The following is a 24,123-nucleotide window of genomic DNA, read 5'->3' as shown; positions in this document are numbered from 1 at the left end:
GGAGGATGGTGCATGAAACTAAAAAAATGGGCTTCATAAACTTTTGCCAATATTTTATATTAATATATAGGCATAGCTTCGATAAAAACATCCATGGTTGGAATGACCTACTCAAGTGTTGGAATGAACTACCCAAGGCTTTTTTACTAAAGGCTTGCCATATTTCAAAACCCTAATGGCTACTAACCAATCTCACTAAACTCTAATTTACAACAAATTTGTAAAAAAGCATTTGTGGTTTGAGTTTCTTTAAGAGGACTATCTTATAGCATTTGTCCTTATGTGGAAAATTGAGAACCTGATCGAGACTCAGAGCTTTGTAACATATTTGTCCTTTCCTCCCATACAATTATTGTGTCCATTAGTACCTCTAATGGCACAAATGGAAACTAAGAGTCAAGCCATATATCATGCATTTTTGTAAAGGCTTATGCTCCAAAGGTTAATCAACATCAGGTGAAATTTCATCCCATAAGAAATTCAAACCTCCTTGTTACTTAGGAGCTCACAATGTGTCACCCTTTTGGCTTTGATTTTGATGAAGATACAACCATTGTGACCTTATCACAAGAGAAGGTAGGAGAGGCATGCACTCAAAGTTCAAGTGAGGAGTACATTACGATATAAGGCACTCCAAGCCCTAAGGTCACACCAAGCAAGGAAAAGCATCAAAAGAATCAAAAGTTTATTACAAAATGGAGCACAAGGGAGATAATTTCAAAGAGTGGAAATTCTCAAAGAGGAAAGCTTACAAAACTAAAGTGGAAGAGAGAGCAAAAGAGCCAATCTTATCCAACTCCAAGTTTGGACTTCATTCCACATGATATGCTTCAACCATGTGTGTACTTATGCAAAAACTTGGATTGGGGTCCTTATCCCCCATCCCAATAACCCGCATCTCATTGGCTTATCCTACATGATTAGCCATAACCACACCCATGCACTGTCTTGCTTACTTAACAAAGATTCGAACATCACCTCTCAATGCCAACATGTGGCACAACATGGTGAGCATTGCACTCATCTTCAATGATTACAAGATTAGAGTGTATGTGTAGAGCACGTATACCAAGGTTACACACTTGCAAATTTCTCTTCCTAATAGAGAACTCCATGCACAATCTCTAGTGAGGTGTTTAAAATACACACCTCTACACTCTCTGGGTCAATTATTCTCCCAAAAACTTTGTTGAGCCATTGAAGCCCAATGATGGAAGGAAATATTGCCAAAGAAACACAACCCTCTTTGTAGTTGCCAATCAAAGAAATGGTGTCTAAAATAGGCCAGTCAACCTAGAGGGTGATAGCATTTTGGACCTTACAAAACTATTTGTGTTAAGGTTCAAAGAAGCAATACCACGTCTCACCAATCGAAGACTCTTATCAACCTTAGCAAAAAATTCTTTGGCCAAGAAGGAAAATGTCAGATGTATGTCATATTTTAGATTAGAACACTCTTGGTCTGAGACTTGTGAGGCAACTATAGGACTATTGTTTTTTGAAAAATAGCTATGTATCAAAGCATTCTACTTGCTATAGGTTTTCTTTGAGTAAAAACTGACAGATGGCAATACCGATAGACTCCTTCTGGGAACCAATCAAAACATAAACGCCCCTTGAGATCATGTTTCTTGTCAACACTTAAAGCCTTACGAGAAAAATGTGGCAGAACAACATACTAAAAGGACTCTTCTGGGCAATTGATGAAATAAAGTTTATGGAAACCGTTAAGTGATTGGTAAGCATATTAAATGTATGTAGCCAATGCTTGTTAGTCACTTTGAAAAATAGATGGATTCATCCACTATTGTTTCTAATTGTTGCCAAAAGAAACACTGACCTTAATGTCAAAAAATAATACTAGAGATGGTTTTAAAAAATTTTCTTTTATAGTTGGAGTAAGAAAGGGCCAAAAAAATGAGTGACTTACAACACTTGAGGAACAATCATTCCTGTTGTTTGAAATAGAGTCATAACACTTTCTACAAAAAGGCTTCAATAGTTCACAAAAAATGTATTCTATAAAAATGGAATAGTAGTTGTGGAGATTGTATGTTGCTACTAGGTAGGGCTGCTCCTATGCACTTTTCCCTTGGATGCTATGCACTATTGCATAGGACCAAAATGACAAGTTAGGATGGTTAGCTGAAAGAGAAAGTGCTAAGATAGGAATCTCAAAAAGGCTTTGAACAATGGCAAGAAGAGACAAATTGGAAGAAGAGTCATAGCTCTAATACCATGTTACAAAGTGGAGTGCAAGGGAGAGATGCCAACAAGTGGAAGAGAGAGAGAGAGAGAGAGAAGCTTATCTAACTCCAAAGTTCGAACTTCTTTCCACACGACACACTTCAACCATGTGTGTATTTATACAAAAACTTGGATGGGGTCCTTATCCCCTAATCCACTCACCCACATCTTATTGGCATATCCTTCACATGCTTAGCCACACTCACACCCATGCACTCCTCTTGCTTACATTACATATAGTTCCAACAAAGTCACCAGCTGAGACCAAAAACATGTTGATTGACTACCCAATAGTAGTGTTCTCCATTTGTTAAATAACATCTCAAACCATGAAATTCATCGCACGTACAAGGACCGCGCACCACCCATGAGCCTTATTGCTTGTGTGTGCATTTTACCTGAATAAGGAGGAATAAATTCAACAATGTGAAGATACTCAAGGAAAATAGATTTGGTGTATTTGCAACTCTTCTAGATTTGAAGGCCCACCACACAATAACTTTGAAGTCATAGAGAAATGTAAGCTTGTTTGATAGAAGGTAATCCATGAACTACCAACGTACGTACATGGAAAAGTACTTATACAAACTCTGGCTTCTACAGTGGGATCCTCCCACTTCGTGTCACCAGAATAGATCTCTCGATCTACTTGGCCAAGACATTGTCGACGCTTTAAGGTGAAGGGGTACATGAATTGATCTACATATTCTATTGGAAAAACATATGGAAAGTGTTCACATAGGACCCTCACTCTACCCTCTCCCATGGTCCTAGCAAGATGTTGCACATCGCTTTCACCATTGTTGAAAAGCAGTCTCAATGATGTTATGATTGACATTCATTAAGAAGTGCACATTCTCAATTTTTAGCACCTTCTTCTAAGCTTGATTGAGATCAGGATGCTGAGCCTTTCTCTTCTCACCCGCATGAGCCATCTAGTATCCAACAAGCTGCAACACAGAATTCAAAAAAGAATTTAGTGCCAAGTATGATAAAAAACAATGCGAGCAATGACAATTAGCAATGCAAGAAATTTCAAAAATGACCTAGATACAATCTCTCAACCCAAACTCAACTCATGTAACAATAAATCAAATCACAAAAAACAACAAATTATGAGATCTTGTGATTCATTAGTGTGTAACACTGACTAACCATTTTTCCATCTAACACTAGGCTTTGACTGGAACACACAACTATGAAGGGACCGTTGAGTGCCAGACTAAGTGTCTATGAGCACATCACATGATAATAAACTTGAATTGCATCGCACAACTCTCAAGAGAGAGATGAGTGCCAGTCTAGGCAATCCTACAAACAAACATTAATATCAAAACTGAGACTGCAACACACAACTCTCTCAAGAGAGATGAGTGCTAGCCTCAGATTAAAAACAAATTTTAACATTAAAATTGAAACTGCAACACACAACTCTTGCGAGAGAGATGAGTACCAGTCTCAAACACAAAACAAAGAAACGTTAATATCAAAACTGAGACTGCAACACACAACTCTCTCGAGAGATGAGTGCCACCCTCAGATAAAAAATAAATTTTAATATTAAAATTGAAACTGCAACACACAACTCTTGCAAGAAAGATGAGTGCCAGTCTCAAACACAAAACAAACAAACATTAATATCAAAATTGAGACTGTAACACACAACTCTCTCAAGAGAGATGAGTGCTAGCCTCAAATAAAAACAAATTTTAATATCAAAATTGAAACTGCAACACATAACTCTCGTAAGAGAGATGAGTGCCGGTCTCAAATATAAAACAAAACAAACATTAATATCAAAATTGAGACTGCAACACACAACTCTCACAAGAAAGATGAGTGCCAGCCTCAAATTTTTTATTTAAAAAAATATTAAAATTGAAACTACAACACACAACTCTCACAAGAGAGATGAGTGCCAGTCTCAAACACAAAACAAAACAAACATTAATATCAAAATTGAGACTGCAACACGCAACTCTCGCAAGAGAGATGAGCGTCAGTCTCAAACAAGAGAGAAGAGGTTACCTGCAGATAGGTGGGTGAGCTGGCAAGTAAGGTAAGCAAACAAGCAGGCAAGTAGGAAGATGAAGTGGCAAAGAGGTAGGCAGACATGGCAGTATTCATCCGAATACCAAAAAATAAAGGTGGGACCCATCTTATATTGGCTTTATTCGTACGAATACAAGTGATTTATTTGTACAAATAAAAGCATTCATAGGAATACTAGGTTATTCGTACGAATAAAGTATGCGTATGAATAAACTGGGATAAATCGGTCAATACGTTTTAAATCGCAAAAAACACAAATTTGAGCGTGTTTTTCGAATTTAAAAAAAAATCAGCCGAATTAATGCAACTAAGCAAATGAGAACCACTCTTGTTCTAATTCTAATACTTTTCCTTCAGCTACAACCTTATTTGCAAATGACTTCATTTGTAAAATATCTCCTACTCTAAAATCCAAGAGATGTGCTTTGTATTCTTGATGATGCCTTTTGGATCATTCTCATTTCTATCCCATGTGATAAAAGTTGTATTGGATGTATGATAGGGCATAAGATCTCCAAGTGTTTCAATATCTGCACATTTATGCTCTAGCTACATCAGTCGGTGTATGCGCAAGTCTCTGCTACAATTTGTATAACTATAAAGTCTGCCATGCTATATCAATGTGCCTATGAAATCTGTCAACAGTGTATGTCCCTTATATAGACACTTTGGAATCTACCTTACTGTGCCCTATACCACGCTGGCAAACCTCTAGTTTGTTGCAAGCCTTGTGGCAGTATTCCATGTTTTTTTTCCTGCGCTTGATTTTCGCTCCCCGTGGGGCTCACACAGAGAAATTCCAAAGCCCATGGCAATACAACTACGCTCCATGGCTTGAAACTTTTAAGTTTACCATATTCATTTTTTCCGTGCTTGGCTATCACGCATAGAAATTCCAAAGCTCTTGGAAAAATGTTCTTCTAGAAACCTTAACATGGGAGAGCGCAAACTACTAATTGGCACAATTTAGGAAAACTCCATTTTTTGAAAGCGCACATGACTTTCATCCCTATAGCTTTCTCTTCCACAAGATAGACTAAGGAAGAAGCTTTTGTATTCCCACGGAAATCACTCCTTTCTTTTCCTTTCAAAGCGCACAGAATAAGCTTCAATAAGAACACAACCACTCAGAACCAAAAAGTTATATTTTACTCCAATTCATGTGGCAAAGCCTAGCTTTGATACCACTAAGACGACTCCCCTCTCCGAGTCAGCAACCCAATCATCTTCACCGAACCAAAGACTAGGAACTGGACTACATGAACCGCCATCTAGAAATACCACCCAACCATAGAGCTCTTTTAGCTCATCCTTGAGCAACATAGAGGTCACAAGTAAGGCCTATAGCCTAACCCTAGCCCAATATATAGCTCTTCTAGCTCATCCCTGAGCACATGGAGGTCGTTAGTAAGGCCTATGGCCTAACCCTAGCCCAATATATCTCGACATCCCATACAAGAGACATCCCCTCCACAAGGGAGGCATTAGACCAGCTTGCCTAAGTACCATGCCTATGGCCAATATCCACAATCTAGGAGCTGATGAATAAATTCCCATGGCCCAAGCCCTCATGCCAATATATAGTCTGGGCCTGGCTAAGTATATCACCTCTAATCTAGATACTATCTCTTAATCTTAGCCCTAGGGCTTTCCACCCTAGCTACTAGCCTCGCATTGGAAGGTCTCCTAACTCTAGGGCTAGCTACTAGGATGTAACAAAGTAGCCTTTTTTGGAGTCTTTCAGAGTTCAAATTTTGGCTCACTTTAAAGCCAAAATCTGCATGAACTGGACACAAGCAAAACAACTCACACAGCCTACAAAGACACTTGCACATGTTCTTACTTTGGCATCACCTAAAGAGGTCTCATATTTTGACTTCAAGGGGAGACGAGTGTGACAAAAAGGTGCAGAAGCAAGGGTTGGAAATAGGCACCAAGCTACCAAACCATCATGGCTGTAATGACATGTAAGAAAAGGAAGAAACGAATTGGCAGAAAAAACAGAGTTCTCCCCAATGACAAGAACAAAAACATTGAGGATCAGCCATTTGTAACAGATTTAAAAGTTTGTCAATGCTTTTAAGACTAGGTGAGAGTGGTCAATACAGAAGGAATTCCCCCAAATCAAGCTTATGTTTCTGCTTCCTCATCCTTTACGAATACTTTAAGATTCGAACGTTTCTAATCTTAAAATAAGAACTTTTCAAGAAACAAACGTAAGGAAAGAAACAGAGAGAGAGAGAGAGAGAGAGAGGGAGGGAGAGAGAGAGAGAACAGGAGGAAAAAAAAGAAACAAATCAGAAAGAAAGAGAGATGGAGTGAAAAAACAAAACTAAATGAGTAAGCAAAGCTAAGCTGAAAAAAATGCCAACGATGATTACAATTCCAACAGCCTTCAACCATCTGAATTCATCATTTCTTCAACCTTCCTGGACGGATGTCTAACCTCAGAAGAGAGAATATGAGACATGAAACTCTATTGGCAATTAGGCCCAGTACGTTGGAATTCAACTGCATTATCAGACAATCGATGTTGCCAAAGGACTCCAATAACCAATGCTTCTCAACTAAGCCAGTGTAATTGCATGACATCACCAGTAATCTCCACAGGAACAAAGCCCATCCTTGAAGTGATGGAATCGGTTTGCATCTCTTGCAATGATCTCCCTGTCGACAATCTTTGAGATGACTTTGCTGGCATTGTGGCAATCACCACATATGCGAAGATTCTTTGTGATACGAATAGGTGTCCCAGGGCGTGTGCTGATAAGCCCAAAAGCAATGGCCAGCTTCTCACTGTGTGCACACAGAGCATCCTCCTTCTCTTCATCCTCCATATCTCGAAGTACAAAGCTCAAATCAGGCACATACCCTGCCTCTCTCATCAATGGTGCCAATCTTTCTAACTCTGCCCGAATTTCCTTGCGTTGTGGATGATCTCTATCACCTACAAGAAACTCATGCACTTTATTGTCGACCTCAATCCAGCTGCATCCAGGCGTTTTAACCACACCGGCATCCATCATTTCTTTCCTTAAGTCTGCTACTTCATCCCACATACCGGCTGCTGCATATATGTTTGATAGCAGCACATATGCTGGAGCATAGTTTGGTTCCAACTTACGAACACAATCAAAGGCATGTTTTCCTACCTCCACATTGCCATGCTTTCTGGAGGCACCAAGCAAAACCATCCAAACCACGGTGTCTGGCTGGACAGGCATTTTCTTAATGAAGTCCTCAGCATCAGCAAGGTACCCTGCACGGCCCAAAAGATCAACCATGCAGGCATAGTGATCCACAGTTGGTGTCATTGCATGCTTTTCACTTATTAAATCAAAGTGACGGCGACCTTCATCTACTAAGCCAGAGTGGCTACATGCAGAAAGCAAACTAACATAGGTGGCCTCATTAGGTTTCACCCCTTCACTCTGCATTTGTTCGAAAAGTGTAAGGGCCTCCTTGCCAAGCCCGTGCTGAGCATATCCTTCAATCATTGCATTCCATGTGATCGCATTTCTTTCCAGCATTTCGTCAAACACTTCACGAGCAATATCTATGCTCCCTAATTTTGAATACATGTCAACAAGGGTGTTGCCCATGAAGACATTTAGCTCAACGCTGCTACTGCTTATATGGGCATGGACCTGCTTGCATTGCTCCAAGGTGGCACATGATTTGAGAATGCTGACAAATGTGAACTCATCTGGCTGCACATCTTCCTGTTTCATTTGCGTATACAGAGTAAGAGCCTCCATGCCAAGACCTTGCTGTGAATACCCTGTAATCATAGCAGTCCATGAAACAGAATTACGTTCACTCATTTTGCTGAACACTGCATATGCATCCTCTATGCACCCACACTTTGCATACATGTCAACAAGGGCGCTACCCACGTAGACATCTGATTCAAAGCTACCTTTGATGATGTCAATATGGACTAGTTTGCCTTGTTGCAGGACTGCCTGACTGGCACATGCTTTGAGGGTACTCACAAAGGCAACAGTGTCCGGCTGCAGTCCTTCATGCTGCATTTGTTCAAACAGTGTGAGGGCCTCCTTGCCAAGACCTTCCTGAGCACATCCTGCGATCATTGCACTCCATGCAACCAAATCTCGTTCATGCATGTTGTTGAACACCCGACGAGCACAGTCTATGCTCCCGCATTTTGAATACATGTCCACAAGGGCACTTGCAACAATCACTGATTCAAAACCATTATGGATGATGTTACAATGGAGCTCCCTCCCTGGCTCCAGGGCTGCAATCCTAGCACATGCTTTAAGGGCAACTACACATACAACCTTGTCCAATGCTATGCCTGTATGTTGCATTTGCTGAAACAGATTGACAGCCTCCTCACCTTGTCCACAATCGGCATAAGCTGAGATGATAGCAGTCCATGAGAACACATTGTGTTCAGGCATTTCGTTAAATACTTTGCGGGCATCCACAAGACTGCCGCACTTGGCATACATGTCAACCAGGAGGTTTCCTAAATAGGTGTCCGAGATTAATCCACTCTGGCCTATGAGGGCATGCACTTGCTTGCCCTCAGCCAGGGATTTCCTTCTGGTGCAGTGCCGTAAAAGACGAGCATAGGTATCGAGGGAAGCCCGAATATTTTGCTGGACCATAAGCTCCACAATGTGCAATGCGTCCTTAAAACGCCCCCCCTCACAAAATTTGTTAGCATCCACACCAATGCTGAATGGGTCAGACACCCTGCATCATCCATACAATGATTTTCAAAGAAGTATGAAAGCATTCGTCAAAAAAATGGTGTTCTCAGCCTAGACCCCCACAAGGATTAAAACCATACCCACCACCAAATTGCATTTGACCCAACGCCATATTGGCTATCTTTGCTTTAACCCAGGGGGGATTCCACCAACTGTCTATCCATAGCCCCTCAAGTGTACTCTTATGTTGAAAATCTGGATACGCTGGACTTCTCTACAAAACCATGAAGGTGCACAAATTAGAATCCACTAACAGTCTATCCATAGCCCCACAAGTGTACTCTTATGTTGAAAGTCTGGACACACTGGACTTCTCTACAAAACCATGAAGCTGCACAGATTAACACACTCGTGTGTAGTGAACAAGCTGCAATGTCCCTGTAAATTATACTCGACACAAACGAAGCAGTCCTTACCCAAGCAATTCAAGCCAGGAAAGGTCTGAAAACCATCTTCACAGCTTTAATTACAAGATATCTTCGACATCTTCTATTATCTAAACCACGCTTAAAAGAATGCCCATCAAGTAGGAAAACCACACCTTGACCAATCTGTTGTTCCACCATTGCGATGGATCTGCGGAGAAATCCTGCCAGAGCTGTTCTATTCTAGCAAGTCTGCCTGCATGTCCAAAAGCAGCATGCACGAGAACTTTGGCAAATATGATTGAATTACGTCGATGGGCTTTAAACACCCCATCTCTTCACTCCGTCAGGAAATGCTGGTGAGCATAGAGAAATTCTACGCAATGAAAGCAAAAAGAGATATACCAGAGATTTCAGGCTTTAAGATAACCGATTGCCCCTGTTCTTCTGCTGCTATGGCGGCTAGCCTGTTGTGTATCCAAGATGGATTGAATGTATTGTCAATCCATAGCGCCTTCTTTGCAGTCTTGTGTTTAAAGTCGGGGAACCTTGGATTCCTCTGTAAAGAAATGCCAACATACACATGAGAGACTTTTGCATTAGTTCATATAAGCTTCCACTCTAACAATCCTCGACTCACCTGAGGAACGCTAAAAATCGGAGCAACCAACGTGATCAATCCGAGCTAATGATTCTAAACAAACTCACCTTATCAATCCTGTAGTCCCACCACTGCGAAGGATCTGAGAAGAATTCCTCCCAAAGCTGTTGTAATCTCAGTGCTCGGTCTGAGAGGCCAACCCAACCCAGCACATAGAAAAAAGGAGCAAAACAGAATGAATAATGAACAGGGAAGCATAGCAACAACAGACAAGAAAAGCCAAAATCAAAGAGCTCTCACATTCCTCGTCCAAGGAGTGTGTGAAGGAACGTTCTGCTGCCATGGGAAGAAGAGCAGTGGAAAGGAGGCAGGGAGGGGAGGCAATGAAGTGATGGTTGGGAATGAGGGTTTTTGTGAGGGGGCAAGAGAAGATGGAACAAGGTTGAGGAAGGGGATCAGAAAAGAAATGGTGGTGATAGTTGGAGTTGCCTCCTGCCATGCTTGGAGCTCACAAATTTAATCAAAGAAGAAGAAGAAGAATTATTATTATTGTTGTTGTTTTAACTTCGCGCCAGAGGGCTCGGCCCTCACCAGATCATCATATGTCGATCCTGGTGATCGAACCCAACACACCCAACAACAAGATTCACTCCCATAACCAACAAGTCTGACTGAGGGTGGCCCACTTCACCTGTCACACATGGCCACCAGGTGCTCTGGTTCACACCACCCGACGTCCATGACTTATACTCAAGGCTGTCACTAAAGCGTGATTGGTGCAGTGGTTCAGGCCGAATGTTGAGGCCCCCTCGCAAGGCATGAGTTACATACCCAATCAGCACGGTTCATGGAGAGTACGTCAATCGCCCATGGAGTTTGGCGGCCTTGAGAAATTGGATACAAAAATTTTGTGTCAGTCTATCTCGGCCCGTGCTTTCCATCCGGCATCCCATCATACCACCTTTTTTAGGATGGGCGCTTAGTGGTAGCATCCTAGAATGGATGCGTGAGTTCTAGGGCGGAGGGTATGTTCGATCATCCTAGGACTGTGAACCTTGGCCTACTTCCAGCAAGTCCCAAGCAGCTTGTCCATGTATACAAACCACCAAGGGCTGGTGAGTGATGAGTGTGATGAGCGAGGTACAAAGGGTGGGGTGGTGGGAAGAAAGGGGAAGGGGGGGGGGACTAGGGTGGGGGCCAAAGAGGGTGGGGAGGGGGATATATGGCTGATTCTTTAAGATAGTTTGAGCTAGAAGCTACCCCCATTGTTGGGGCAGTTAAAAAATGGGTCGGACGGGTTGTCAAGGGTAGAGCCTTTATAGATACACTGTTTGCCTGAACAAAAGGGATTGAAAAAGCACAAAAGCTAACATAAAAAGCAAAAATGCTCTTCAATAGCAAACCTTAAAAGAAAAAGTGCTCTTCTCACACATGGCAAGACAGTAGACAGCGTTTTACATAGAAATGTCTTTCACAAAGCAAAACAATAGACAACGTTTTACATAGAAACTGTTCGAATACAAACTGTAAACAAAGAAGACTCGACAAAGTGAATGCAGACTAGAGAGAAAGAGATGCAATCAATCGTGTTTTTCATTGATGAACGCTCCTTACAAATAGGTGACGATGAGAGGCTAACAGCCTTAGCTACTAACATAAGGTTTGACTTGCAACGTCTAACGATGTTCTCATGGAAACGTCTTTAACAGAGTGTACTTGAACATTAAACGCTTGAAAATGAAAATGATGATGGAAGATGAGCTAACCTTCAACCTCCATCGTCAGTTATGACGGTCTTCAAGCTTGGGCGGGAACCTATACAGTGAATTAGCAAACTCAGAATGATGAAAAGCAAAAACAAAAGCGGAGGATATGCATTTCCCTAAACTAGCTCAATGGCAGTGAAGGAAATGCAGCTATGATTCATAGGGCACAGGATTGATACGAAGCTGCTCTCTAGCACACACTTCGTATCAATCCAGTGCCCTGTGAATCATAGCTACATTTCCTTCATTGCCATTGAGCCGATACTTGCCTAGCCTCATACCTTTCCTATCATTTGCATATCCTCCGCTTTTGTATTTGCTTTTCATTATCCTGAGTTTGCTAATTCACTGTATAGGTTCCCTCCCAAGGTTGAAGACCGTCAAAATTGACGATGGAGGTTGAAGGTTAGCTCATCTTCCATCATCATTTTCATTTTCAAGCATTTAATGTTCAAGTACACTATGTTAAAGACGTTTCTATTTGAACATCGCTAGACGTTGCAAGTCAAACATTATGTTAGTAGCTGGTAGTGAGAGATGTGAAACGTTGTAAGGGTGTGTGTGTGTGAATTCACCGCATGCAAAGCGGTTGTAACGCTCAGGTTGTTAGCCTCTCACCTATTTGTAAGGAGCGTTCATCAATGAAAAACACGATCGATTGCATCTCTTTCTCTCTAGTCTACATTCACTTTGTCGAGTCTTCTTTGTTTGGAGTTTGTATTCAAACAGTTTCTATGTAAAACACTGTCTATTGTTTTGCCATGTGAAAGACGTTTCTAAACGTTGTCTATTGTCTTGCCGTGTGTGAGAAGAGCATTTTTGCTTTTAAGGTTTGCTGTCAAAGAGCATTTTTGCTTTTTATGTTAGCTTTCGTGCTTTTTCAGTCCCTTTATAGATACACGAGTTGGCAAGGGTAGAGCCTTTATAGAGCCATTTATTGGATTGCAAATCGACAATAAAGCAACCAATAATGGGTGCTCATTCATGGGCAATCAGCGTTGGTTGCCAGTAGATGGGCAGATGCAGAGCTTCACCTAGCAGCTATCGGCTCTAGGCTTTAAATTATGGCAAGCAGTGTGTCAAGCTAATCATTTTGATCGGTTCAATGGAGTGTTCCAACAAGGGCGACCCTTGACCAAGTAGCACCCACATTCTTGTACACTCCAAACGGCTTCATCTTCAACGACCTCTAAGGCACTCAGGCAGCATGGCTACGTCAACCGCACAACTAGCCGACTCGATGCTCAGCTCCATCAAATGGCCTCTACTACTACACAGCTCAATCGATGGCAAGCGCAAATGCCTCTAAGCCTTGACCCCATAGCTTCAGATGCCAACCAATGAACTCTGCACCATTGTGCCTCGACTCAGCTCTTAAGGAGCAGCGAGAGCATGGATGATTTTTTCCTATTAGTTTCATTAAGAAGCGAAACTTTTATAGTGGTGTCGAAAGTTTGTATGCCTTGATAAAAATAAAGGTTTGAAAAATTCGCCAAGATTTGAAACTTTTATGAGAAAAAATTTAAAGTTTCGCCATAATTTACAACTTTTCTTTAAAATTCAAAAGAAAATATATAAAAGTGTAATCTATTATACAAATATTGTGAAACTAAAAAAACTATCTCGATAAACTTTCGCCAAGATTTTATATTAATATATAAGCATAACTTTGATAGAAACATCCCTGAGCGAGAGTAACCAAGGGCCGGCTCCAAAGCAAACACCCATCTCCGACGCCAACCTCATGGACCAACAATGTAACAAAGGGCACCATGCTTCAACGACTCTCTACAGCAATCGAGTGACCCTGAAGCCTTGGCGCCTCCAACGGCCATAGCCACAACCTGCATATGGGACTCCGACACAACAGTTGAGCTCTCGGATGGACTACAACGACACAATAGAGACACCAAATGGCAGACCTTCAGCTACAATGTAGCAACACAAAGCGGAGACCTCCCAACAAAAGCCAGCTATGTATTCCAACGGGCAACAGCTGCTGCAAACGAAGCTCCACACACTGATTAGGAAAAAAGGGAGCTCATTTTGGGGCCTTGAGGGAAATTCATAATTTCTTCATTCTTTGTTGGTTCAAAATATCCAAAAACAATAAAATACTCAATAAAATATACACAAGTACTATAAACATGGAGTAAACATGTCAGAGGATAGAAGAATAAAGATACTCTTTTATATTTAACACGTAGTATTCCATGAGCTTTTGCATTGAATGCTCCCACTTCTTTCTCTCAATCATTATGTAGACACCTCTACGATCCATTTAGCTCCTTTGTCAGGACACTATAAGTAATCTCACCATAGCCTTGTTTTTCAAATTTTCAAATCTTACCGCCATCATGAACGCTTTGTGTTATGAAAAGCTAATAAGATTGTGAAGAAATGTAAATACATTGCTCCCAAAATGGTAGCGTCCAACTACAACACTTTAAAACAAGGCAACAAGAGACATAAGCACCATCTTCATATTGATTTAGAGGAAGAATATATGCCTCTGCCAAAACGACAGTACGTTGGTGCCATGCAAAGAGAGAACATGAGGCGAGAAGGCTTAGAGCATATCAACTTATGGTGTAATGGAAACATTTATCCAAAATGTCTGCTCAGGAAGTGTACTCCTCCATTTTCAAATCCAACAGCATTGCTAAAGGTTGTGGGTGATGGAAATAAAGGTATGCATGGATACATCATAGCTCAATCTGAAGTTGCGCAAATGTTTAAGCATTTCTATGAGCAAGAGGTGAACATAAAAATGCTGCAGATAGCTGAAACATTCTCCTAGCTGTGCTTGCTGAAGCAAAATGACCAGAGCATTCATGACACATTTCTAGGATTCTCCTAGTCTCCATGGGATGGACCACCCGATGGAGCACCTTATCTTCTCCCAATTTATAAAGAATGTCATCAATAATAGTATAGGGACAAGCCTTCCTTACCAATATCTGCTTCTGTTGTGGAGTTAACGCTCGAAAAAACATGCTTCTTCTACATATTGCTGAAAATCTTGCAGTTCTGGCCATCCAATGTCTACCAAAGAAACCACCCCCAGTCTTGTACTACAATGGCTTGAGTAGCTAACTCATCTGCCCTTTGATTTTCTTTTCTATTTATATGAACAAACTTGCAAAAATCAAACTGACTACATAGTGCCATAGCCTTTTGATTAAGCTCCTTCAAATGAGGACTTCTTGTCTTGTAATGCCCTTGCATTTGCTTTATAATAAGCTGAGAATCTCCTCTTACTTCAAATTCTTTAACTTGACTTTGAAGACAACCCTCCAAACCAAGAATCAAAGCATTATACTCAGTTGCATTGTTAGTTGTGATACCTGGAAGCTCTTGTCCTCTTGCCCACACCTCTTGTCCTTCAGAATTCATCAAGACTATCCCCGCAGCTCCTTGTTAGCATGGACTAAAAGCCCCATCAAAATACAAAACAAGAGTTGTTGGTGATGTATCCCTTTCATCTTTAATGTTCTCCTTACATTTCTTTTCTTCTCCTAGATCCTCCCATCCTGTGAGCAAATCTGCCATAGTGGACCTAGTTATATTTTCAATGACAAAAGAGAAAGAGAGCTCTCAAAGCTCTGACAACCATTTTGCAAATCTCCCCCTAGGATTAGGCTTGCAAACTAGATATGCCAATTCAAACTGAGAGGTAAGGAAGAAAAATGGTCGAGGTAATAAATAGCAGTGAGACTTTCTAACTGAAAACACCAAAGAGAGGGCTTGCTACTCCATTTCTTCATACCTTGTTTCCACCTCTGTAAGCTGTCGGCTGGCATAATAGATGGGTTGCATTCTGCCTGCCTCTCCTTTTTGTAGCAATACAGCACCAATTGAATGCAAAGATACACTTGGATTTACATAAAAGTCTTGAGACCAATCATGGGGCTTCAATATTGGGCCCTTACTCATGGCCTCCTTAAGTTACTAAAAAGACTCCTGTTGCTCCACACCCCATTGGAAAGAAACTCCTTCTCAACAAGTTCATGGGATGCACTATCTCTATGAAATCATCAAAAGCGTTGATAATACTTGCTTTTTCCTAGAATTCTGTGAACACCAGTGACACTCTCAGGACTTGGCAATGCCATGATTGCTTGAACCTTGTCAAGATCCATTTGCAAGCCTTCCTCAGACACAATATGCCCCAACAAGACTACTTTTGTTTGAGCCAAATGACACTTGCTAGGATTTAGACACCCTTTTGCTTCATCAATCCTAGCTAAGGCCATATTTGACTTTTCCATGTGATATATGCACCGAGAATAAATGCAAAAATCATCCACAAACACCCTTATGAACTTTCCCAAGTAAGGCTCGAGCACTTGACTCATAAACCTTTGAAATGTAGCTGGTGCATTGGTCAACCCAAAAGGCATCACTCTGTAAGCAAAAACTCCCCAAGGTGTGACAAATGATGTTTTCTTTTGATCTTCCTCCCAAATATGAATTTGAAAGTACCTAGAATACCCATCACATACAGAATACATCTCATGCCCTGCTACTTGGTCTAGTATTTCATCTTGGAATGGCAAAGGAAAATGATCCCTCTTAGTGCATGTATTCAAAGGACGAAAGTCCACACAAATCCGCCACTTACTTCCTTTCTTTGGTGTGATAACTACAGGAGATATCCATTCTGAATCATCAACAGGAAAGATGAATGCTACCTCAAGTAGTTGTGTTACCTCTTTCTTTAGTGCCTCAGCTTGGATCACCCCCAATTGCCTTAAGCATGGCACAACTGGCTTGCTTTCTGGCTTCAACTCAATCTTGTGCTCCACAAGAGAGACTGGTCGATAGCTTGTTGCAAAGAGACATGGAAAATCATCTAACATATCCAAGTACTGGAGATTCTCACTACCTGATAGAGAATCACCAAGAAGCTCTTTATTGCGTTGGCGTCGTTTAGTGTGCTCCACATCCTCCACATGAAGTGTCTCTACAGGATCTTCTTGTACCACCACCTTGTTCCCTCCTGACTCATCCCAATTAGCACTAAGACAAAGACCAAAGGCCACTCCTTCCACCTCACCCTCTAAGTTGGACTCCTTGAAGCTACACCCTGTCTCTTCTTCTTCATCGGTTAAGTCAGAGCTCGAACTCTCTAATGTTAAAGACTCCTCCTTGGCAACTTTCTTTTTGTGACTTTTGATGTTGTAGCGAACCTTCTTATCATTTCCCTGCAAAATCATTTCTCCAATATCCCACTTTTGAATAGCCTTCACCTTGCGTAGCCAAGGCCTTCCCAAAATCAATGGATAGGCACGCGCATCTAACTTGGTAGGGATCACCTAAAAAATAGTCGGCATAGAAATTCCACATACATCCACTTCTAGATTCTTCACAACTCCCAAGGTCTTTACCCTAGTATTGTTAGCTAATTTGATGCGATAAGGAGAGGTAGTACTAGAATATTTTGAATCAGCATCTATCATGGTCGTCTCACTCATGACATTAATCAACGGACCTCTATAAATGTAAACATTAGAAATCACTTGACCATCAATGATCACATCAACCATAGGTACATCATCACCAACATCTATATCTACCTTTTTAACAATAGGAATGGCACTTTTCTTCCTTTTCTTCTTTGACACTCTTATGCTTGCTAGCTTTCCCCATTCTTTTCGTAGTTTTGGAGACAAAGCAAGTAATTGACCAAAGGTGATATGAGCTTCCTTTTCTTTAAGGTCAGACAACAAGTCATAGCTTCCAATGCCTTGTCCTAACGGAAAGTCTCACTAGCTAATTCTCCTTTTAGATGCCGTATTTTTCTTAATACGGCGTTCCTCTTCCTGATGTTGCCTCATCTACTTCTTCCTTGCTTTCTTCTTCTTCTTTTGCTTTACCACGCCCCCGTTTAGCCATCATTACCTCTCTTTCCTCATCCCTTGAAGAAGCTTCTAACAAGGATACTTGTTTTACTTCTTTCTTTCTCAATCTAGGACACGCGAGGCGATAGTGACCTTTTTCATTACATTCATAGCAAGTGACCCCACTCTTATCTCGAGGCCTATCTTCACTCTTTGGTGCTCTAGGTTGTGGTGCATTAACCAAATGCAATTTCAAATCAGCAAACTTTGCCATCAATTGGGAGATATTATGATCTAACTCAGAGGACTTTGGTACTACCTAAGGAGTGCCCATTACCTCCACCTTAGAAGTTCAAGCTATTGAGGACACAAAAGAGGATTCGATCTTTAAAGAAGCTTCTTTCTTGGTCGCAATGTGAAGTGCCTCCATGTATGTTGTTGGATCTTTACTCATTACTTTTGAGTGAAGACGAGGCTCCAAAGCCATAACAAATTTGCTCATCTTTAAGTGCTCCATCCCTATGAGACTTTGAGGGGCCGATGATGCAGATGCCACAGCTCGCAAAGCTGCCTTGTCCATAAAGTTTCATATTGGATTGTCAACGCAGAGACCATCTCACCCTCTCCTTGATAGAATTGGTCCAATTGCAACATCAAAGCATTTGGCGACTCCATTGCCCTAAATCTTTGCTTCATTGAAGTCACCACTTGGTCCCAGTCCTCCTTGGTAGAGTCCAGCAAGGCCTCATGCCAATTTAAGGCTACACCTTCAATAAAATCATGCAAAATCTCCGCTCGATCCTTCATGGACCATCCAGAAAGCTGGCATCCTCGAACAAAATCCTGAAGATAAGACTCCGGGTCTTCCCCTTGGGCCCCTCGAAACACTAGAATCTTCACCATGATGAAACACAAAAGGAAACACCAAGATCTAAACAAGATCCCACAGAGCCTTAGTATACCAAGACCAACTTATTATGCATAACCACTTGTTGAAAACTCAGCAAGCCAGTCAGCACCAAAGAAAAGAGCGATACATTGTTGAAAGAAGATCTTGTCAACTAGGTCATTATTCAACTTTTTCTTACACAATCACTACAAGCACTACAAGCACATGGGTGGCTTGTGACATCACTATCCATAAATTCATCCTAGGTTCCCTCTTTGATGCTTAATGTCTATGTCATTTTGTTAATCATGTGCTCATGATTTAAGTATTTGTCTCAATCATGGGAACTCCTTTGTATTGCTTTACAACTAACACTTTCTTTTACCACCGTGCTTGTAAAAGGCCCTAATGACATTCTTAAACTTAGGTATGATTTAAAGATATTCTTTTTGTTCTATGCATGAGACATGCCATATTCAAATCGTCTATGCTAAAGGAGAAGGATGATAATTGTATATCAATCCCTTTTTCAGTCCTTCCAATAGGGTTTGGATGCATTGAGCATTTAATTATTAAAAGAAAAAATTTAGAAGAAGATATGAAATTCTTCAAAGACAATTCCTCTTGCTGCATCAATGCTTTATATTTAGAAATGTAACATTAGAAATGTAGGGATAACTCAAGCTCTCTTTTTACAAGTCTATAAATTGAAATCTTATATCTAGCCTTGTGATGCAACACACTTTGAATTTTTTCTAAATCAAGGATTTTTGTAGTCCCATTAGTGATACCATCAAAATAAATATTTGGTGACAAACTCTTAGGAGAATGACACTAGTAACATTCTACAAAAGAACTGATGGAGTTGTAGGGGAGTTGTATGTTAAATTACATGGCGCAGTGGAACAGAAACTGAACAAAGAATATAGAGTACATAACAAACTGGAGATGAAAAATTTTCTATCAATACTAATGTAGTACAGCTCTGTCCACCCGTGCACTTCCATAGTGAAGCTTAAATGGCGATCTAAACAGATACTAGGTGAAGAGCTACTAGGTGGAAGATCTGATCTAGTACAATGGACTAGGGAGGTCGCCTCTTTATAGCTGTGAGGGTGGTAGTCGGATCAACATAGTCGGTGGAACCGACTAGTCAACCTAGTCGGTGAAGCCGATCAATCAACCTAGTCGGTGGAACCGACTAGTCATCCATTGACCATCTCCTTGAGAGCTCTTACTCCCAAACCCCCACTAGGGGGACCGCTGGTCGCCCTGGGACCCTCCACTTGGGGGCCAGTTGGCCCCCAGGCCCCAACAAGAATAAGGGGCTCCTACACAATCACCTTTCTACCATTAATGGTCTCATTGATAGACCTCATCTGACATGCAAGTTAGGATCCATCCAGTGTCCAAGGCTCACACATGGCTTCTCCTCATATGGGGGCCTCACCACTTGAGTACCTTGGATCACTGGTGGTTACCAGGAGGGTGGGGCATTGAGCATATCTAAGATTGTAGAAAATGGTAGTAATGCCATTCTCCTACCATCCTGTGTTGGCTTCCTCTAATAAAACTCTCATGTCAAAACGCTAATATCTGATGACAAACGGTGCCATTCTCCACAACAACATCTGGTTGGAGAATGGTACTTGTGAAATTCTCTGTAATCCATGTATGGCACTCGTGCCATTCTCCACAACATATGATTATTTGGAGAATGGAGAATGGCATTGAGGTGGCATTGCGCCATTCTCTACAATCATATGAAGCTGTGGAGAATGGCACTAGCAATGTTGTGGAGAATGGCACTGGTGATGTGGAGAAGGGCACTGGCAATGTGAAGAATGGCAGCAATGCCATTCATCACATGGAGAATCGAGAATGGCACTGGTGCCATTCTCCAAAACATCCTAGAGGAATGCACCAGTGTCATTCTTCCCACAAACTCTCATGGAGGATGGCACTGGTGCAATTCTCCACAAACTCACATGGAGATTGGCATCAATGCCATTCTCCAAAAGATGAGATGAAGTTGTGGACCCATTGTGGAGAATGGCACTGGTGCCATTCTCCACAACATCATATGATTATTTGGAGAATGGCACCAGTGCCATTCATCAGAATGGATAACAGCAGTGGTGCCATTCTTCAAATAATGATGTGGTGTTGAGGACAATGGCACTAGCGCCATTCTCCAACCATCACCCATTAGGCTCCTCTAAATTTTCTATGAGAAAACTGTCATGTGAAAACCTTGACATCTAGAGAATGGAAATGGTACCATTCTCTACAATCCATGTGATGAATGGCACTGGTGACATTCTCCACAAGATCATGGAGGATGGCACCAGTGCCATTCTCCATATGAAAAGTGATCACACTAGTGAAGACATCTCAATAGGCAACAAAGCTCGAGGCTATGTGTGTAGCACATGCATCAAATAATCCTCATAGTCAAGTCCTGGAGCCTTACTTGGGAAAGTTCATACGGGTGTTTTTGGATGATTTTTGCATTTATTCTCGGTGCATAGATCACATGGAGAAGTTAAAGATGGCATTAGCTAGGATTGATGAAGCAAAAGGGTGTCTAAATCCTAGCAAGTGTCATTTGGCTCAAACAAAAGTAGTCTTGTTGGGGCATATTGTGTCTGAAGAAGGCCTGCAAATGGATCCTGACAAGGTTCAAGCAATCATGGCATTGCCAAGTCCTAAGAATGTCACTGGTGTTCGCAAAATTCTAGGAAAGAGCAAGTACTATCAACGCTTTTGTGATGATTTCATAGAGATAGTGCATCCCATGAACTTGTTGACAAGAAAAGGAGTTTCTTTCCAATGGGGTGTGGAGCAACAAGAGTCTTTCTAGCAACTTAAGGAGGCCATGAGTAAGGGCCCAATATTGAAGCCCCCTGATTGGTCTCAAGACTTTTATGTAAATCCAAGTGTATCTTTGCATTCAGTTGGTGCTCTATTGCTACAAAAAGGAGAGGCAGGTAGAATGCAACCCATCTATTATGCCAGCCGATAGCTTACAGATGTGGAAACAAGGTATGAAGAAATGGAGCAATAAGCTCTCTCTTTGGTGTTTTCCGTCAGAAAGTTTCGCTCCTATTTATTACCTCGACCATTTTTCTTCCTTACCTCTCAGTTTGTATTAGCATATCTAGTTCGCAAGCCTAATCCTGGGGGGAGATTTGCAAAATGGTTGTCAGAGCTTCAAGAGTTCTCTTTCTCTTTTGTCACTAAAAATACCACTAGGTCCACTATGGCAGATTTGCTCACAAGACGGGAGGATCTAGGATAAGAAAAGAAATGTAAGGAGAACATCAAAGATGAAAGGGATACACCACCAACAACTTTTGTTTTGTATTTTGATGGGGCTTTTAGTCCTTCATGCCAACAAGGAGCCGAGGGGATAGTCTTGATGAATCCTGAAGGTCAAGAGGTATGGGCAAGAGGACAAGAGCTTCTAGGTATCACAACTAACAATGCAGCTGAGTATAATGCTTTGATTCTTGGTTTGGAGGGTTTTCTTCAAAGTCAAGTTAAAGAATTGGAAGTAAGAGGAGATTCTCAGCTTATTATAAAGAAAATGCAAGGGCATTACAAGATAAGAAGTCCTCATTTGAAGGAGCTTAATCAAAAGGCTATGGCACTATGTAGTCAGTTTGATTTTTGCAAGTTTGTTCATATAAACAGAAAAGAAAATCAAAGGGTAGATGAGTTAGCTACTCAAGCCATTGTAGTACAAGACTGGGAGGTGGTTTCTTTGGTAGACACTGGATGGCCAGAACTGCAAGATGTTCAGCAATATGTGGAAGAAGGCATGTTTTCTCGAGGGTTAACTCCACAACAGAAGCAAAGATTGGTAAGGAAGGCTTGTCTTTATACTATTGTTGATGACATTCTTTATAAATTGGGAAAAGATAAGGTGCTCCATCGGGTGGTCCATCCCATGGAGACTAGGAGAATCCTAGAAATGTCATGAATGCTCTGGTCATTTTGCTTCAACAAGCACAACTAGGAGAATTCTTAATGCAGGATACTTTTGGCCACGCCTCCATAAGGATGTATATGAATGGTGTCGAAGTTGTAAAGTATGCCAAAAGTTTAGAAGGTGACAGTTGATTCCTGGGCCCTTGAAGTCTATTCCAGCATATGGACCATTTGACAAGTGGGGGTTGGACTTTGTGGGACCACTCCCTCGCTCATCTCAAGGCAAGCATTATTTATTGGTAGCCACAGATTATGCGACTCGATGGGCAGAGGCCAAGGCCACAGTCAATAGCAAGGCAAGCACAGTTGCAAAATTTCTCTTTGATCGAATTTGTTCACGCTTTGGTTGTCCTTTGGAAATTCTCACTGATGGAGGAACCTCTTTTAGAAATGAACTAATTGAAGATGTGGTGCATAAGCTAAAGATAAATCATAGCATGTCCACGCCATACTATCCCCAATGTAATGGCTTGGTTGAGAAAACAAATGGATTGTTGTGCAATTCAATGGGAAAGCTTGTTGACACTAAGAAAAGGCATTGGGATAGGCACTTGGCAGAAGTTTTATGGGCTTATAGAACCACACACAAGCTAGCTATTGGGTTTACACCATTCCAACTAGTGCATGGAATAGAAGCCATTTTACCCATTGAATTGGAGATACATAGTCTTCGCACAGCTATTGCAAGAATAGAAGGACAGGATGATGCCTATGCTCAACGCTTGGTACAGCTAGAAGCCTTGGATGAATGCAGATTACAGGCCTTACAAAACTTGGAATCTTCTCAAAAAAAGGCGCAAGGCCCGTTTTGACACCAAATTACGCAAGAAGAAAGATATTGCAGAAGGAGATTTGGTAATGAGATTTGATAGCCGTCTGGACAAGCGGCTAGACAAAAAGTTTATCAGTCGATGGGAGGGACCATATCGAGTCAAAAAGAAGTTCACGAATGGAACCTATCAGCTTGAGGAGGTTGATGGCATGGTGATACCCGGACGCACCAATGAGTATCGCCTTAAATTCTTCTATGCTTGACCACCTTGAGGGCCAACAGACCCTCTCTGTACTAGAGAGGATCTGCTGGGGGGGGAAAGATGTGACGCCAAAAATTGATATTTTTAATTTGGCATAAGTATTGTTTTTCTCTATGTTTGGTAAGAGTTTGAGTATCAAGTGATAGCCTAGCGGCTCTCACTTATTTCTATTTTCTATGATATTGTATGGGATTGAGAGGATGAGTGGAATGGCTCATTGTAAATACCATAGGTATGAATTATAAATACCTTGGTATGGGGTGAGAGTTATTTGTGTATGGGATATTATTATGGAGTCTTTAGAAAATAGGAAGAGTGAGTCATATAAAGAGGTGGGCTCATGTCCATGTGTTCCAATAATATAAGAGAGGCCACATGCCAAGCGTGTGGAAGGCATGTGGAGGAGTGTGAAGTCAAGAGGAATCCTTCTAGAATTCCTATGTGGAATAAGGAGGATGTGGACATGTGGAAAAGAGAGGGTCCCTATGGGCTCCATGTGAGAAGACTCTTGACTTTCTCAATATTTTAAGAGTCTTGAGCATCTTGTGATGGGACACATGGCAAGAGTAGCCAAAAAGGACATGGATGGTG

The 24,123-nt window shown here is 41.4% G+C and overlaps 1 protein-coding gene across 4 annotated transcripts; it reads right to left on the bottom strand.

The window, feature by feature from the left end:
* Positions 1 to 6,660: 6,660 nt before the first annotated feature.
* On the bottom strand, positions 6,661 to 10,542 carry LOC147883170 (putative pentatricopeptide repeat-containing protein At3g13770, mitochondrial). 4 transcript variants are annotated; one of them, XM_087399343.1, is made up of 7 exons: positions 10,308 to 10,542; positions 10,115 to 10,194; positions 9,812 to 9,965; positions 9,583 to 9,662; positions 9,122 to 9,255; positions 8,219 to 9,024; positions 6,661 to 8,080 (listed from the first exon to the last, which is right to left on the bottom strand). In XM_087399343.1, exons 1-7 carry the CDS (start codon positions 10,504 to 10,506, stop codon positions 6,891 to 6,893), a joined length of 2,643 nt encoding a protein of 880 aa, XP_087255469.1. In that variant the 5' UTR covers positions 10,507 to 10,542; the 3' UTR covers positions 6,661 to 6,890. The 4 variants fall into 4 exon arrangements, with proteins under 4 accessions (XP_087255469.1, XP_087255470.1, XP_087255468.1 ...); XM_087399344.1 differs by having other exon boundaries at positions 6,661 to 8,503; positions 8,663 to 9,024; XM_087399342.1 differs by having other exon boundaries at positions 6,661 to 9,024.
* Between the last annotated feature and the right edge of the window lie 13,581 nt (positions 10,543 to 24,123).

Source organism: Dipteris shenzhenensis, chromosome 28 (assembly GCF_047967505.1).
Source record: "Dipteris shenzhenensis isolate YYH24624 ecotype China chromosome 28, Dip_SZ_1.0, whole genome shotgun sequence".
Classification (NCBI taxonomy): Eukaryota; Viridiplantae; Streptophyta; class Polypodiopsida; order Gleicheniales; family Dipteridaceae; genus Dipteris; species Dipteris shenzhenensis.
This window is presented reverse-complemented; position numbering and strand designations above follow the sequence as displayed.